The following is a 15671-nucleotide window of genomic DNA, read 5'->3' on the forward strand; positions in this document are numbered from 1 at the left end:
TGCTGTAACAATGGCTAGTTTACGTTTAGAGACTTAAAGACAATGGCTAGTTTACATTTAGAGACTTAGAACAAAGGCTAGTTTTCATTTAGAGACTTAGAGCAAAGGCTAGTTTACATTTAGAGATTTGTCTTTAACTTCAAGGTTATTCTAATGGCTAGCTTACATTTAGAGATTTAGAGCAATGGCTAGTTTACAATTAGAGATTTAGAGCAATGGCTAGTTTACATATAGACTTAGAGCAATGGCTAGTTTACAATTAGAGACTTATAGCAATGACTAGTTTACATTTAGAGACTTATAGCAATGGCTAGTTTACATTTAGAGCAATGGCTAGTTTACATATAGACTTAGAGCAATGGCTAGTTTACATTTAGAGATTTATAGCAATGACTAGTTTACATTTAGAGCAATGGCTAGTTTACATATAGACTTAGAGCAATGGCTAGTTTACATTTAGAGACTTATAGCAATGGCTAGTTTACATTTAGAGACTTATAGCAATGGCTAGTTTACATTTAGAGACTTATAGCAATGGCTAGTTTACATTTAGACTTAGAGCAATGGCTAGTTTACATCTAGAGACTTATAGCAATGGCTAGTTTACATTTAGAGACTTAGAGCAATGGCTAGTTTACATTTAGAGACTTAGAGCAATGGCTAGTTTACATTTAGAGACTAAGAGCAATGGCTAGTTTACATTTAGAGACTTATAGCAATGACTAGTTTACATTTAGAGCAATGGCTAGTTTACATATAGACTTAGAGCAATGGCTAGTTTACATTTAGAGACTTATAGCAATGGCTAGTTTACATTTAGAGACTTAGAGCAATGGCTAGTTTACTTTTAGAGACTTATAGTAATGACTAGTTTACATTTAGAGCAATGGCTAGTTTACATTTAGAGACTTATAGCAATGGCTAGTTTACATTTAGAGACTTAGAGCAATGGCTAGTTTACATTTAGAGATCAGAGCAATGGCTAGTTTACATTTTGAGATTAGAGCAATGGTTAGTTTAAATTTGGAGGCTTGGAGACAAAAGGCCACTTCACAGTTAGAGACTTACAGCAATGGCTAATTCCCATTTAGAGATTTGTCAGTGTTCTAATGACAGAGACCTTGTGTCTGCAAGTTAGAGCAGTATTTAACCTTTTTATAATTTAATACTGCAATCTCACATGTGAAAGCCAAACAGAAAATAGGGTAATATTTGTACATGTAAGTCACTGACATCTACTGTGAACAAAGCTCACTCCAACATTTATGGCTAGAACCACTAGACTCCCTTCAGAAATTTATGCGGAACCAGGCTTTTTTCTCCATTATTTTCAATTGTTTTTAATGTTATGCTCAAAACATCGGATAATATGTGTATTTTAATATCCCCATGTGACTTCAAAGGATCGGCATTTTACTACAGTTCAAATTGTAATACATCCATCTTTCAGGATATCTAAGAACAGAGCTGTATACATATCAGCCTGTATCACATAAATGACAAAAATAAACAGGCAGTGTCTCAACACTGATAGCTGTTGTGTAGCTTGAAGCTAACCAGAAAACTTCACATACAACATGATACAGATAAACAATCAGTTGGACTTCAAAAAATGCTCTCCTGCTCTACTTCAACATACAGAATGTCAGACTTTACATGGTCATATCTTATGGCAATTAAATAACTTTTGTCATTTATTCTGTTTGTGGATTAATTTTTTTCAAACATTTACCTTCAAAGGACTAAACATTATTGTTAAGATTAAAAGAATTCCTACCATCAACATCCATGATAATGGAATTGTCCTCTGCAGATGTGTCAAAATCTGACAGTTTGGACTGGTCTCCTGACAAACTGTCATCCTGCAAATAAACAAGACACTGTTGTTTAGTAAGCCTATACAAACTTTCACCTGCTAAAGATCTGCCATTCTCTACCCTATGTTATATCCTACAAACTGCTTGATTTTAGACTCATATATGTCCTAAACAAATATTTAGAGGGTCCCTATGAGGAACATTTCAGTAAAATTATCAGTAAAATTAAGTGGTTAAGCTGATGTTCTCTAAAGAATATGTGAACATAGGAAGGACGACGAATATTCATAGATTCTAAAAGCTCACCATGAGCACTATATGCTCATGTTAATCTAAAAAGTTGGTAAATCATTTTGAATTCATGTATGAACTTTCCCTTTAGACATGGACCTTTGTACTCTGAACATTGCCTCCGATTGCTTCGAATAAAGCACAAAAGCCAGAGAGGCAAATGTGACAGACGGATTGACGAAGTGGATATCTTTAGTTTGTACTACTTCATTTTTTGGTTGATTGTGAAACAAGTTCTACAACTTATATTAATCACTTACAACACCTCCTTCCTCCTTAGTAAATTATCACACTATTTCTAAGCTGATGGTCAGTCTGACCTTGGCCTTTAACCAAAAGACCCTGATCCACCGATTTAATCTACTGCCAATGTTAAAATATTTAGTCTAATAATGAAAAGTCAGACAAGATGACAGAGACATACAGACAAGGGGACAAATGGACAAGCAGACAGATGAACAACTAGGCGTTAGTTATCTTACCTGACTATTGTTCCTATTTTGTATAGCTTTAGCAAGTGTGTCAAATGCCTTTGCAACTGACTGGTTCACATCACTCTGGTTGCCATTGGAAACTGGCTGTTCACTTTCGGGTTTACCCATCAATGCGAGTGTTGTAACCACGTTTGCCAGGGTACTCAGATCTTTTTATTAGAATGACAAGAAAAGGAAGAATTTGCATAAATATTTAACAATTAAACTTACAGGAAAATTGCTTTATATACATCTTATAGTATACACTGGGTTTTGGATATTTGAACAACCGATTTGTTAGGAGAAAATATTCCATTAACTGGAGTATTCAAATACCCGAATGCTAAATATTCCAGTAACCAATATTTAAATATGTGGAATAGACTGTAACTAAAGTTAAGTAATATAAGTATGAAGTAACTGGGTTATAGCAGACCAGCCCTTGTAGAAAACAGACCAGCCCTTGTAGAAAACAGATCGACTGGATTTTGAAAAAAAAAATAATGTAATATTATAGTTAAACATGTTACCTTGGACACAAGGTTAGAATACACAGAGTAACAGACTGTATACCAGTATTGTTGTTGTCCAATCATAAGTCTGCTTACCTATTTCGTTATACTAAGCAGTGGGACATGCCCTGCTTTACCAATTTTTCATATTCTCTATCTTATGTGTGTGTGTATTTGTATTTAAGAACTACAAACAGTTACATATTTAAATTGCCTGCTTGTGGTGACTGGGGTAATATAAAACCTTTCCTGTGTACACAGATAGGCAAGGACAGAATAAATATTCCCCAGCTCATAACACATGGCTGTAGTGGAAAGGGTAGAGTGTAAACAAAGATGAGTTACCTGTATTAGTGGATGTCGGTGTACCTAGAACAACTGGTCCTTGGTCAGTTTGTACAAGTCGTTCCTGTAAGTTAGCCAGCAAGTTGGCAGCTTGACCCTGCACCTCATCTTCATCACTCTGAATGTATCAAATATAATCCCCATACATAGCTATTTACATGTAATATTTATAGGCATAAGTTATCAATTATTTCTTATACGGCAAAGCATATGATCACCATAATGTTTTGATAAATGGCACTGTGTCCCCAACCTTTGATTCATGTGGAGAAGTTGGCAGTTACTTGCAGGGAGCAGATTAGTACTGGTACAGAATCCAGGGATCCTGGTTAGGTTAACTTCACTATCCTTATTTTTTTTTGCGTAACTGAATTCTATTGGAAAATGGTGCTTAAGTCAAAAAGCAAGTGTATGCAAACATGTACCAGGTGGCCTTCATAGCTCAGTGGTTAAGTCTGATGACCTTGAATCATTTGCTCTTACAAATGTAGGTTTGAAATCTCACTTTGGGTGTAGAATTCTTTTCAGGGCGAAAACAATCCAGCTAGCTAATGCAGGATCAGTGGTTCTACCCTGGTGTTAGCCCATGCCCGAAATAACACCCAGAGCAGCACCTAGGATCTTCCTCAACTATGAAAATGAGTCCATGATGGCTCTAGTTCAGCAACTTGAGTTTCACAGCTGGCGTGAACATTTTACATAGAGGGTCAAGTAAGGAACATTTGTGTGTAATTATTTAGAAATCAAGCCAGCAGTTTCTGACAAGAAGATTCTCAATTCCACTGTAGCTCCATACAAAAGAAAAACATGTCCTACCCCCTTGTAGCTATTTTTTTACCATAGTGGAATGATCTGATGGAATTTGGTAAAAGCAACCAAAAGCATGTATATGTGAAATTATTCTAAAATCAGGCTAACAGTCTTCTAGGGGAATTTTTTAAAAGGTTTCCTTATAACTGGCACCATCTACTGAAGGCCATGTTTTTTGTTGTTGCTTTTTTAAATCAACATGGCTTGATGGAATATAGTAGTCTGTCATGAAAGAAGCCAAGGAACAATTGTGTGAATTTTTTAACAAGAGATCACAGAGTGATCTTGGTGCCCACCAATGTGCCATTTTTGAGTGTTCCAAATTTCAAGACTTATTGACTGGCTCAAGGTCAAATTTTCATTTCTGTACACAACACTGTGCATGTGGTCCAAATTCGAAAGCTGTAGCTTGAGAAATGTGAAAGTAGGTCAATAGATCAATTTCAAGGACAAAGTTCTTTGTACACAAAACTATGCATGTGCATCAAGTTTGAAGGCTGTAGTTTGAGAAATCTGAAAGTAGGTCACTAGGTCAACCTTAAGGTCAAAGTTTATTTCGGTACACAAAACTATGCAAGTGGTCCAAATTTGAAGGCTGTAGCTTGAGAAATGAGAAAGTAGGTCACTAGGTCAAAATCAAGGTCAAATTTCACTTCAGAACAAAAATCTATGCATGTGGTCCAAATTTGAAGCCTGTACTTTCAAAAATGTGAAAGTAGGTCACTAGGTCAATGTCAAGATCAAAGTTTGTTGCGGTACACAATCCTATGCATGTGGTCCAAATTTGAAGCCTGTAGCTACAGAAATGTGAAAGTAGGTCACTAGGTCAATCTTAAGGTCAAAGTTCATTTCGGTACATAAAACTAAGCAAGTGGTCCAAATTTGAAGGCTGTAGCTTGAGAAATGTGAAAGTAGGTCACTAGGTCAAAATCAAGGTCAAATTTTGATTCTGAACACAGAACTATGCATGTGGTCCAAATTTGAAGCCTGTATCTTCAAAAATGTGAAAGTAGGTCACTAGGTCAATGTTAAGGTCAAAGTTTGTTTCGGTACACAAAACTATGCATGTGGTCCAAATTTGAAGGCTGTAGCTTGAGAAATGTGAAAGTAGGTCACTAGGTCAAAATCAAGGTCAAATTTCATTTCGGAACACGAAACTATGCAATTGGTCCAAATTTGAAGCCTGTACCTTCAAAAATGTGAAAGTAGGTCACTAGGTCAATGTCAAGGTCAAAGTTTTTTTTCAGTGCACAAAACTATGCATGTGGTCCAAATTTGAAGGCTGTAGCTACAGAAATGTGAAAGTAGGTCACTAGGTCAAAATCAAGGTAAACTCATGTCAAGGTTCATGCCACTCAAAAATATACATGTGGTCCAAATTTGAATATTGTAGTTATTGACAAGAAGATTTTAAAAGCTTTTCCCTATATAAGTCTATATGAACCATGTGACCCCCGGGGCGGGGCCATAATTGACCCTAGGGGGATAATTTGAACAAACTTGGCAGATAACCACTAGATGATGTTACATTACAAATATCAAAGGCTTTGTGGTTTGGACAAGAAGATTTTCAAAGTTTTTCCCTATATATGTCTATGTAAAGCATATGACCCCCAGGGCGGGGCCATATTTGACCCTAGGGGGATAATTTGAACCATCTTAGTTGAAGACCACTAGATGATGTAACATACAAAATATCAAAGCCCTAGGCCCTGTGGTTTTGGACAAGAAGTTTTTCAAAGTTTTTCCCTATATAAGTCTATATAAACCATGTGACCCCCAGGGCGGGGCCATATTTGACCCCAGGGGAAATAATTTGAATCATCTTGGTAGAGGACCATTAGATGATGCTTCATACCAAATATCAAAGCCCTAGGCTCTGTGGTTTTGGACAAGAAGATTTTCAAAGTTTTTCCCTATATAAATCTATGTAAATTATAGAAATAAACAATGGGCCATAACTCACTCATAAATTGTTGAACCAGTCTGATTTTCAGGGGGACACAACTAGGGTACCAATACATCATTCTGACAAAGTTTGGTCAAAATCCCCCCCAGTAGTTTCTGAGGAGATGTGATGAGAAATTGTTAACGGACAGACGGACGGACGGAATGACGGACGGACCACGGATGCAGAGTGATTTTAATGGCCCACCATCTGATGATGGTGGGCTAAAAATCAGGCCATATACAGAAAAACAGCCCTTTCCCTATGGCCACACTTTTTAACAAACAATATGGCCTGAAGGAACTGGTAGAGCCACTCATTTTGAAATTCCTCAGGGGTTTCTGACATGATAATCTCAAGTTTTTTTTCTTTTGGTTGCCATAGTTACCAGAATTCTTTATGGATGACCTACATTTAAAAGACTTTAGAAGAAGAATGGCTTAGGAAGTTATGCTGAACTTGGCTATCTGGTTTAGGGGTAAAGGTTTTTAAAGAAAAATGGACAAACTACAGACATTCAACAATCCTAAAAGATGGGAAGTAACCATATGACCTGTAATTTACCAGTCACCAGTTCAGTTGTCAATCAAATAACCAGATTTTATTTTGTATATAAATAACTGTATTTGATTACATAATCCAACCTTTCACTTAAAAACCTTTGACAATCTGTGACAAACAATAAGGCAAAGCGATGTCTGCATTGGCAACTGGCCGTTACTTGGTGAAGAAGTTGAGTACTGTTGTGGAATCTAGAACAGCACAGTATGATAATTCACTGCCTTACGCAACTGAAATACTGACGAAATTGGTAAAAAGAAGATAAAAAATCATTTTTCGTAAGTATTGTGTACGGAAAATCTGTAAAAAATGCCCGGTTACACCTAGACATTCACTGAACTGGTACACTTACCCTCGGATTAAACATAGGGATAGCTGTCGAAGGACTTTGTAGATCTTTGCGTATATAGATTTTCTGTGTTGATGTAGCAACCATTGTTGGTGACAGCTTCTCTTTATCAGACGGTTTTCTCTCTGATTGTACAGCTGCAAAGTAAAGAGTTTACTTCAGGTTAAAGCTGCAAAGAAAATACTTTATGTCAGATTACAACTGCAAAGAAAGGATTTTATGTCAGAATACAACTTGACACTTCTAAATCCTTAAAACCTGCATTTCGAAAGGTGAAAACAAACACCAGTGCAAATTGCTCGATTAGCTATAAAAGCGTGACATAGGCACTGTTTTGAAAATCACACTTACTTTAGTTTGTTTCGTGTTTTGATCAGTTTAATGTGGTTATTGATCTACACACTATGGACTGATTAGAGAATTGTTCTTCATATTGTGCTTATCTGCCATAATGATTTAATTTGACAAACCCATGTCTTTTGATTAGATTAATCAGGCTTCAAGAAAAGGAAAAATAGATTCAGATATTCGCAAACCATCAGGTGAAAACAACAATAATTGGTTGATTCTTTATTTAGTTAAGAAGGATTGAGGTCATTCTCCTTCTGAACATTTGTTCAAAAACATGGCTCAGTCTTTCTCAAAACATCACAGACACCAAGGTAGAAACCATTCCAATTCAGAAACCTCACTAACACAAACTTTTCTTTAGGTCCAGATGAGTTCAGATTAGTAATATATACAAAGAAATGAGTTTATGTCAGATTGCAGCTGCAAAGAAATGACTTTATGTCAGATTGCAGCTGAAAAGAATTTAGTTTATGTCCTTACAGCTACAGTGAAATGAGTTTATGTCAAGAGTACAACTATAGTGAAATGAGTTTATGTTTGAATACAGCTAAAGTGAAATGTGTTATTGTCAAAATACAGCTACAGTGAAATCACTTTAAGCACATACATTCTGATTTCATTCAAATATTGAGACAATACTAGCACTTACATACAGATCTCATTCCTATACTGAGGCAAATCTTGTACTTACATTCAGATCTCATTCCTATACTGAGGCAATACTAGCACTTACATTCAGATCTCACTCCTATACTGAGGCAATACTAGCAGTTACATTCAGATCTTATTCCTATACAGAGGCAAAACTAGCAATAACATTCAGATCTCTCTCCTATACTGTTGCAAAACTAGCACTTACATTCAGATCTCATTTTTATATGGAGGCAAAACTAGCAATAACATTCAGATCTCATTCTTATACTGAGGCAATACTAGCACTTACATTCAGATCTCATTCCTATACTGAGGCAAATCTTGTACTTACATTCAGATCTCATTCCTATACTGAGGCAAAACTAGCAATAACATTCAGATCTCATTTCCATACTGAGGCAAATCTTGTACTTACATTCAGATCTCATTCCTATACTGAGGCAAAACTAGCAATAACATTCAGATCTCATTCCCATACTGAGGCAAATCTTGTACTTACATTCAGATCTCATTCCTATACTGAGACAAAACTAGCAATAACATTCAAATCTCATTCCTATATTGAGGCAAATCTTGTACTTACATTCATTCTCATTCCTATACTGAGGCAATACTAGCGCTTACATTCAGATCTCATTCCTATACTGAGGCAATACTAGCACTTACATTCAGATCTCACTCCTATACTGAGGCAATACTAGCAATAACATTCAGATTTCACTCCTATACTGAGGCAAAACTAGCACTTACGTTCAGATCTCATTCCTATACTGAGGCAATACTAGCACTTACATTCAGATCTCACTCCTATACTGAGGCAATACTAGCAATAACATTCAGATTTCACTCCTATACTGAGGCAAAACTAGCAATAACATTCAGATCTCATTCCTATACTGAGGCAAAACTAGCACTTACATTCAGATCTCATTCCTATATGGAGGAAACTAGCACTTACATTCAGATCTCATTCCTATACTGAGGCAATACTAGCTCTTACATTCAGATCTCATTCCTATATGGAGGCAATTCTAGCACTTACATTCAGATCTGAACAAATTTAGCACTTACATTCAGATCTCATTCCTATACGGAGGTAAAACTAGCACTTATATTCTGCTCTCACTAGTACTTACATTCAGATCTCATTCCTATACTGAGGCACTTCTGTAGCCGACAATACTGGCATCTGTTACGGTTCGGTTTGGTTACCATACAATCCTTTGATCCCCTACACGCATATCCTAGTTGTTTCCGTATACTTCTTTTGAAGAATCCCTTGCAGCCTTCACAACTGATTGCACCATAATGGCGACCTAAAATGATTCAATTACAATTTACTTTCAGTCTGAAAAATAATTTTATCCCATTTTCTTCTAATGTTTACAAAACATACCAATACCATTAGAAACTGTAATTGGAAACTGAAAAACATATTTAAACAGGGACCATATGCATAAGATCTCAATTATATATTTTGAAAGCATTAAAACATAAAAAATTCAGATAAAACATGTTCAGACAGCACTTATAAAATGTACAACAGACTTATGAAACTTGTACAATGCATATCAGCTCATCACAATGGACAAGTGAGTGAAGTTTCAATCCATTCCAATTAGTGGATACTAAGATACCAGTTTACATACAAAAAGTTAACCAAAAATTGCCAAGTCGAAAGTCAGTTCATCATTGTGAATAAGTGTGTGAAGTTTCAATCCATTCCCACAAGCTACTGAGATACTAGCTTACATACAAAACAAGAGGGCCATGAAGGCCCTGTATCGCTCACCTGACCTACTGACCCAAAGATCATCAAGATTAACATTTTGATCAAGTTTCATTAAGATATGGTCATAAATGTGGCCTCTGAAGTGTAAACTAACTTTTCCTTTGATTTGACCCAATGACCTAGTTTTTGACCCCATATGACTCAGATTCAAACTTGCCCTACAGATCATCAAGATTAACATTCTGACTAAGTTTCATGAAGATACATTAAATGAAGTTATTAATGTGGCCTCTACAGTGTTAACAAGCTTTTCCTTTAATTTGAACTGGTGACCTAGTTTTTGATCCTTCATGACCCAGATTCAAACTGGACACTGCGATCTTCAAGATAAACATTCTGACCATGTTTCATGAAGATAAAGTCATAAATGTGGCCTCTAGAGTGTTAATAGCTTTTCCTTTGATCTGACCTGGTGACCTAGTTTTTGAACCTAGATGACCCAATATTAAACTTGTCCAAGATTTTACTGAGGGTAACATTCTGACCAAGTTTCATTAAGATTCGGTCAAAATTGTAACCTCTAGAGTGTTAACAAGCTTTTCCTTTGATTTATCTGGTAACCTAGTTTTTTATCCCACATGACCCAGATTCAAACTGGACATTTAGATCTTCAAGATTAACATTCTGACCAAGTTTCATGAAGATACAGTAGTAAATGTGGCCTCTAGAGTGTTAACAAACTTTTCTTCTGATTTGACCTAGTGACCTAGTTTCTGACCCCAGATGACCCAATATTGAACTTGTCAAAATTTTTACTGAGGGTAACATTCTGGCCAAATTTCATTAAGATTGGGTCAAAATTGTAACCTAGAGAGTTAACAAGCTTTTACTTTGATTTGACCTGGTGACCTAGTTTTTTACCCCAGATGACCCAATATCGAACTCGTCCAAAATTTTATTGAGGGTAACATTCTGACCAAGTTTCATTAAGATTGGTCCAAAATTGTAACCTTTAGAGTGTTAACAAGCTTTTCCTTTGATTTGACCTGGTGACCTAGTTTTTGTTCCCAGATGACTTGATATCGAACTCATCCAAAACCTTATGAAGGGTAACATTCTGATCAAGTTTCATTAAGATTGGGCCAAAATTGTGACCTCCAGTGTTAACAAGCTTTTCCTTTGATCTAACCTTGTGACCTAGTTTTTGACCCTGGATTACCCAATATCGAACTCGTCCAAGATTTTATGGTGGGTAACATTCTGACCAAGTTTCATAAAGATTAGGCCAAAACTGTGACCTCAAGAGTGTTAACAGTCAAATTGTTGATGACGGACGACTGACAGATGACGTACACAGGGCGATCACAAAAGCTCACCTTGAGCACCTCGTGCTCAGGTGAGCTAAAAACTAAATAAATTAAGTCGCTGATGCAGACACTTAAGAATGGGCGAGGCCAACAGCTCAACCTATTCTTAAGTCTTCAAACAGTCAAGCTAAAAACAAGTTATTTTTATGTGTAGCCAACTGCTCAAGTAGATACTCGCACCTTATTTCATAATTTCTTATTACAGTGAAACAAGATTTCCATCACCAAAATTTTTGTTTAACAAAAAAAAAAAATACAAAGCAATGTTCAAAGAAAGCTTAGAAAGTCCTCCAAATTTAACTGCTTGAATATGAATGGTTTATTTATAAAATGTGCCCATTGGACATATATTACATACCTGACGCTCTATCGCCACAAACAAGACAAGGCTCAAATTTGTTCGCATCAAAAGGCTGTTTCTGATTTTGTAAAGCTTTCTCCCTTTCCTCCCGTAACCTGTCCATTCTCTGTGCATGTTGTATATCTCCAACCTGAAAGTCCTGAAATATAACAAGGGCAGTAACGTTCTGCTTGCACAAGTGCCGAGGGCCCACTGCTGTGTTTGGTTCCTTCAAATATTGATAACAATGTACGTATACAAGGTGTGTGCAAACAAAATTGTACACTTCTAGACTTTTTTATTTCTGATTGCAATTATTTCACTAGCATGTATAATACTGTCCATTTTCATGAAAAATGAAATTGTCTTTTATCAGAAAATAACCCTATGAGGGCACAACCCACATGGCAAAACAATAAACAACTTGTGATCTATCTTCAAACTGTTATAACAACGCAAATTTGTAATTTCAGCTACATTTTTATTTGTAAGTCAGTGTAAATCATTATTAAGTCATAATAACAAATTTTAAATAAGTGACTATTTGAGATGTGACACAGTACTTGTTTCTGACGTGCAAGTGTTTAAACGCATCTTGTAAGTATGGTGATGTTAAAATATGCTGTTACAAGCTTAAGTCATCAGATGGAATGACTCCTACATGTACTCTGGAGACACATATACATTATGCTACATGTGGTTACAGGTAATGCTGATACAATGTGCACCAGTTGCAGTTATGTTTTCCAATTAAACTGCATACAGAATCATGATTCTGATAAAAATGCAAATTATTTTCAACGCTTTTCCCAGTGTCCACGTCTTAATGTCAAAGAGGTGACAATAACCAAAATAGGGTTGCTCATGGAATGTCAGACAGTGGCAAGCTTATTCATACTGAAGAAATTATGGAATGTAAGAGTATAACATTGAATTTTGTGAACAAATTTGATAGAGTTTCCTTTATTTAATGCACAGGGCAAACAGTGGAATGTATAATTGCAAACCTAGTTTAAACTACAACTTTTATCAGCACAATAAGTCTGTCCTTAAAGATTCTGATAAGGCAGGATTTATTGCAGATGGACAGGAATACATACCTGTACTTTGGGAAGCACAAGGCTGTCAATTCTTTGATTCTGCTGTAGTTCCTGAAATCATAAAATAAAACATTCACCACCAGTGACAGAAAATACATTTCCTGAAGCCATAACATGCCTTGGAAGAAAGTACAGTTCTAGAAACCATAAAACAAAACATTTCCTACTGGCAGAAAGTACATTTCCTGAAGCCATATAACAAACCAGTCACTACTGGTGAGAGAATGTAAATTGCTGAAGCCATAAAACAATACATTCACCACTGGTGACAGAATGTACATTTGCTGAAACCATAAAACAAAACATTCATTACTGGTGGCAGAAAGTACAATTCTTGAAACCATAAAACAAAACATTCACCACTTGTGAGAGAATGCACATTTGTTGAGGCCATAAAACAGAAATTCTCTACTGGTGACAGAATGTTCAGTTCCTGAATCTTTAAACAAAACATTCACCACTAAAATGTGACATAAAGTACAGTTCTTGAAACCAAAGAAAAAAACATTCACAATTTGTAAGATTATGTACAGTTCTTGAAACCATAACAAAACATTCACCACTTGGTAAGACAGAGTACAGTTCTTGAAACCAAAGACCATTAAAATGTGAGATAAAGTACAATTCTTGAAACCATAAAACAAAACATTCACCACGTGTGAGATAAGAGCAGTTCTTTAAACCATAGAACAAAACATTCACCATGTGTAAAATAAAGTAAAGTTCTTGAAACCATAAACAAACCATTCACCATTAAAATGTGAGACTAAGACCAGTTGTTGTAACAATAAAACAAAACATTCACCACGTGAGATAAAGTACAGTTCTTGAAACGATAGAACAAACCATTCGCCATTAAAATGTGAGATTAAGTACAGTTGCTGAAACCACCATAGAACAAAACATTCACCACCGGTGAGATATAGTACATTTCTTGAAACCACAGAACAAACCATTCACCACTAAAATGTGAGATAAAGTACAGTTCCTGAAACCATAGAACAAAACATTTACCACATTTGAGATAAAGTACAGTTCTTGAAACGATAGAACAAACCATTCACCATTAAAATGTGAGATTAAGTACAGTTGCTGAAACCACCATAGAACAAAACATTCACCACCGGTGAGATACAGTACATTTCTTGAAACCATAGAACAAACCATTCACCACTAAAATGTGAGATAAAGTACAGTTCCTGAAACCATAGAACAAAACATTCACCAAGTGTGAGATAAAGTACAGTTCTTGAAACTATAGAACAAAACATTCACCAAGTGTGAGATAAAGTAACGTTCTTGAAACCACAGAACAAACCATTCACCACTAAAATGTGAGATAAAGTACAAATTAATCATGTCAATCTTAATGATTCCTAATTTATAAACAAGAAGGTCTTCCCACTCTACTTTTGTCTACACCAGAATCAATTCAGGCATTGACAGATTAAGACTGGCTAATTGTTCTTGTCACTTGTTCATCTTATATAATACCGGTATAACATATTCGTAATCTGCCTGTATTTAGATTTAATTTATGAGTTTTATTACTGACAGGAATGTTGCACCTATGTAAGAAAGGTTCTATCCACACAAACTACACGTAGTCAACTTCTTATCAGATGATACTGTGATACACGTTCAAGCAACAGAAGACATAGGTAGTATTTTAACAGTAAATTAACGTAATAGGGTAAACAATATTTTCAATCAAATGATGTGTTCAAGACTTTTGGGGAGTCCAATGAGGGCAATATAAAGAAGTATTTGAATTAAATACACAACTTATCCAAATGTTCAATATTTAATTAAAATGCTGACCGTAATGAAATGCACTTATTCATCACAGTTTGCATAAATTATGTTTTACAGTCATATCAACAGGATAATGCGATGTGTGTCAAAAAATTAATTTGCTTTACATCTGTCTTGATTCTACATAATTATTTTGGCTTTTTTCTTTACTCAGGTACATCTTTGATCGACTCTAACTGAAATTACGAGCATGCATTAACGCTAGTGTAGCAGAAAACATGTACAAAACAAGCAAATTCGATGAATTGGAATCCCCCGCCGAAAGGGTCAGAGTTGAGGAACGGCAAAAAAATATATCCAGCAAAAAGTTAAGAATGTTACCAAGAAGCAAATAATTTCATTAGTCAAAATCAAATTAAAAGAAAATGAATGGTTTGTTTGGGTGGGGCTGGGGGGGGGGGGGGGGGGGTGAGGACACAACAGTTTACATGTTGATTATAAATATTGATAGAAAATGAAAAATGAAAAAAAAAAAAAAAAAAAAAAAAAAATGGTGGGGGGTGGGGGGGTGGGGGTGGGGGGGGGGGGGGACCAAGGTAAGGTGGTGACCAGGTGTAGGTACACAACATCACATGTTTATAATAAATGTTCATGGAAAAGAATGAAAGAAGTTTAATGAAATTCTTCCAATTGGTTGGTTTGTTATGTACAGATCTGTGGATTTTTAAACAATTAAAGGGCAATAACTATATGGAAAATTGACCAATCGAAAAAAAACCTTGAAGGGCATCGTCGCAGTATCTTGGTTCATGTCTGTTTCAAGTTTGATGAAATTCTACCTGCTAGTTACTGAGAAATGGCTGCAGACGGACATTTTTCATTAAATCAAGGGCAATAACTCTGACGGAAATTGACCTATCAAAAAAAAAACTTGACGGGCATCAGCACAGTATCTTGGTTCATGTCTACTTCAAATTTGATGAAATTCTACCTGTTAGTTACTGAGAAATAGCTGCAGACGGACATTTTTTATTAAATCAAGGGCAATAACTCTGAGGGAAATTGACCAATCAAAAAAAAAACTTGACGGGCATCATCGCAGTATGTTGGTTCATGTTTATTTCAAGTTTCATGAAATTCTACCAAGTAGTTACTGAGAAATGGCTGCGGACGGACGGACGGACGGACGGACGGACTGACAGACTGACGGACTGACGGACGGACAACGCCATTTCAATACCCCCCTCCCGATTTCATCGGCGGGGG

At 36.0% G+C, this 15671-nt stretch overlaps 1 protein-coding gene across 3 annotated transcripts in view; it reads right to left on the reverse strand.

Annotated features, from left to right (window-relative positions):
• The window catches only part of LOC123529388 (nuclear receptor subfamily 2 group C member 2-like), a 44231-nt gene that overhangs the window by 10148 nt on the left and 18412 nt on the right, over nucleotides 1-15671 (reverse strand). For all 3 annotated transcript variants that reach the window (XM_045309703.2, XM_045309704.2, XM_045309705.2), the window contains exons 5-11: nucleotides 12651-12701; nucleotides 11569-11710; nucleotides 9248-9427; nucleotides 7110-7243; nucleotides 3439-3556; nucleotides 2591-2751; nucleotides 1778-1862 (exon numbers count right to left, since the gene is read on the reverse strand). In XM_045309703.2, coding sequence (XP_045165638.1) covers nucleotides 1778-1862; nucleotides 2591-2751; nucleotides 3439-3556; nucleotides 7110-7243; nucleotides 9248-9427; nucleotides 11569-11710; nucleotides 12651-12701 — 871 coding nt within the window. The remainder of the gene's footprint in view (nucleotides 1-1777; nucleotides 1863-2590; nucleotides 2752-3438; nucleotides 3557-7109; nucleotides 7244-9247; nucleotides 9428-11568; nucleotides 11711-12650; nucleotides 12702-15671) is intronic.

Source organism: Mercenaria mercenaria, chromosome 13 (genome assembly GCF_021730395.1).
Source record: "Mercenaria mercenaria strain notata chromosome 13, MADL_Memer_1, whole genome shotgun sequence".
Lineage (NCBI taxonomy): Eukaryota > Metazoa > Mollusca > Bivalvia > Venerida > Veneridae > Mercenaria > Mercenaria mercenaria.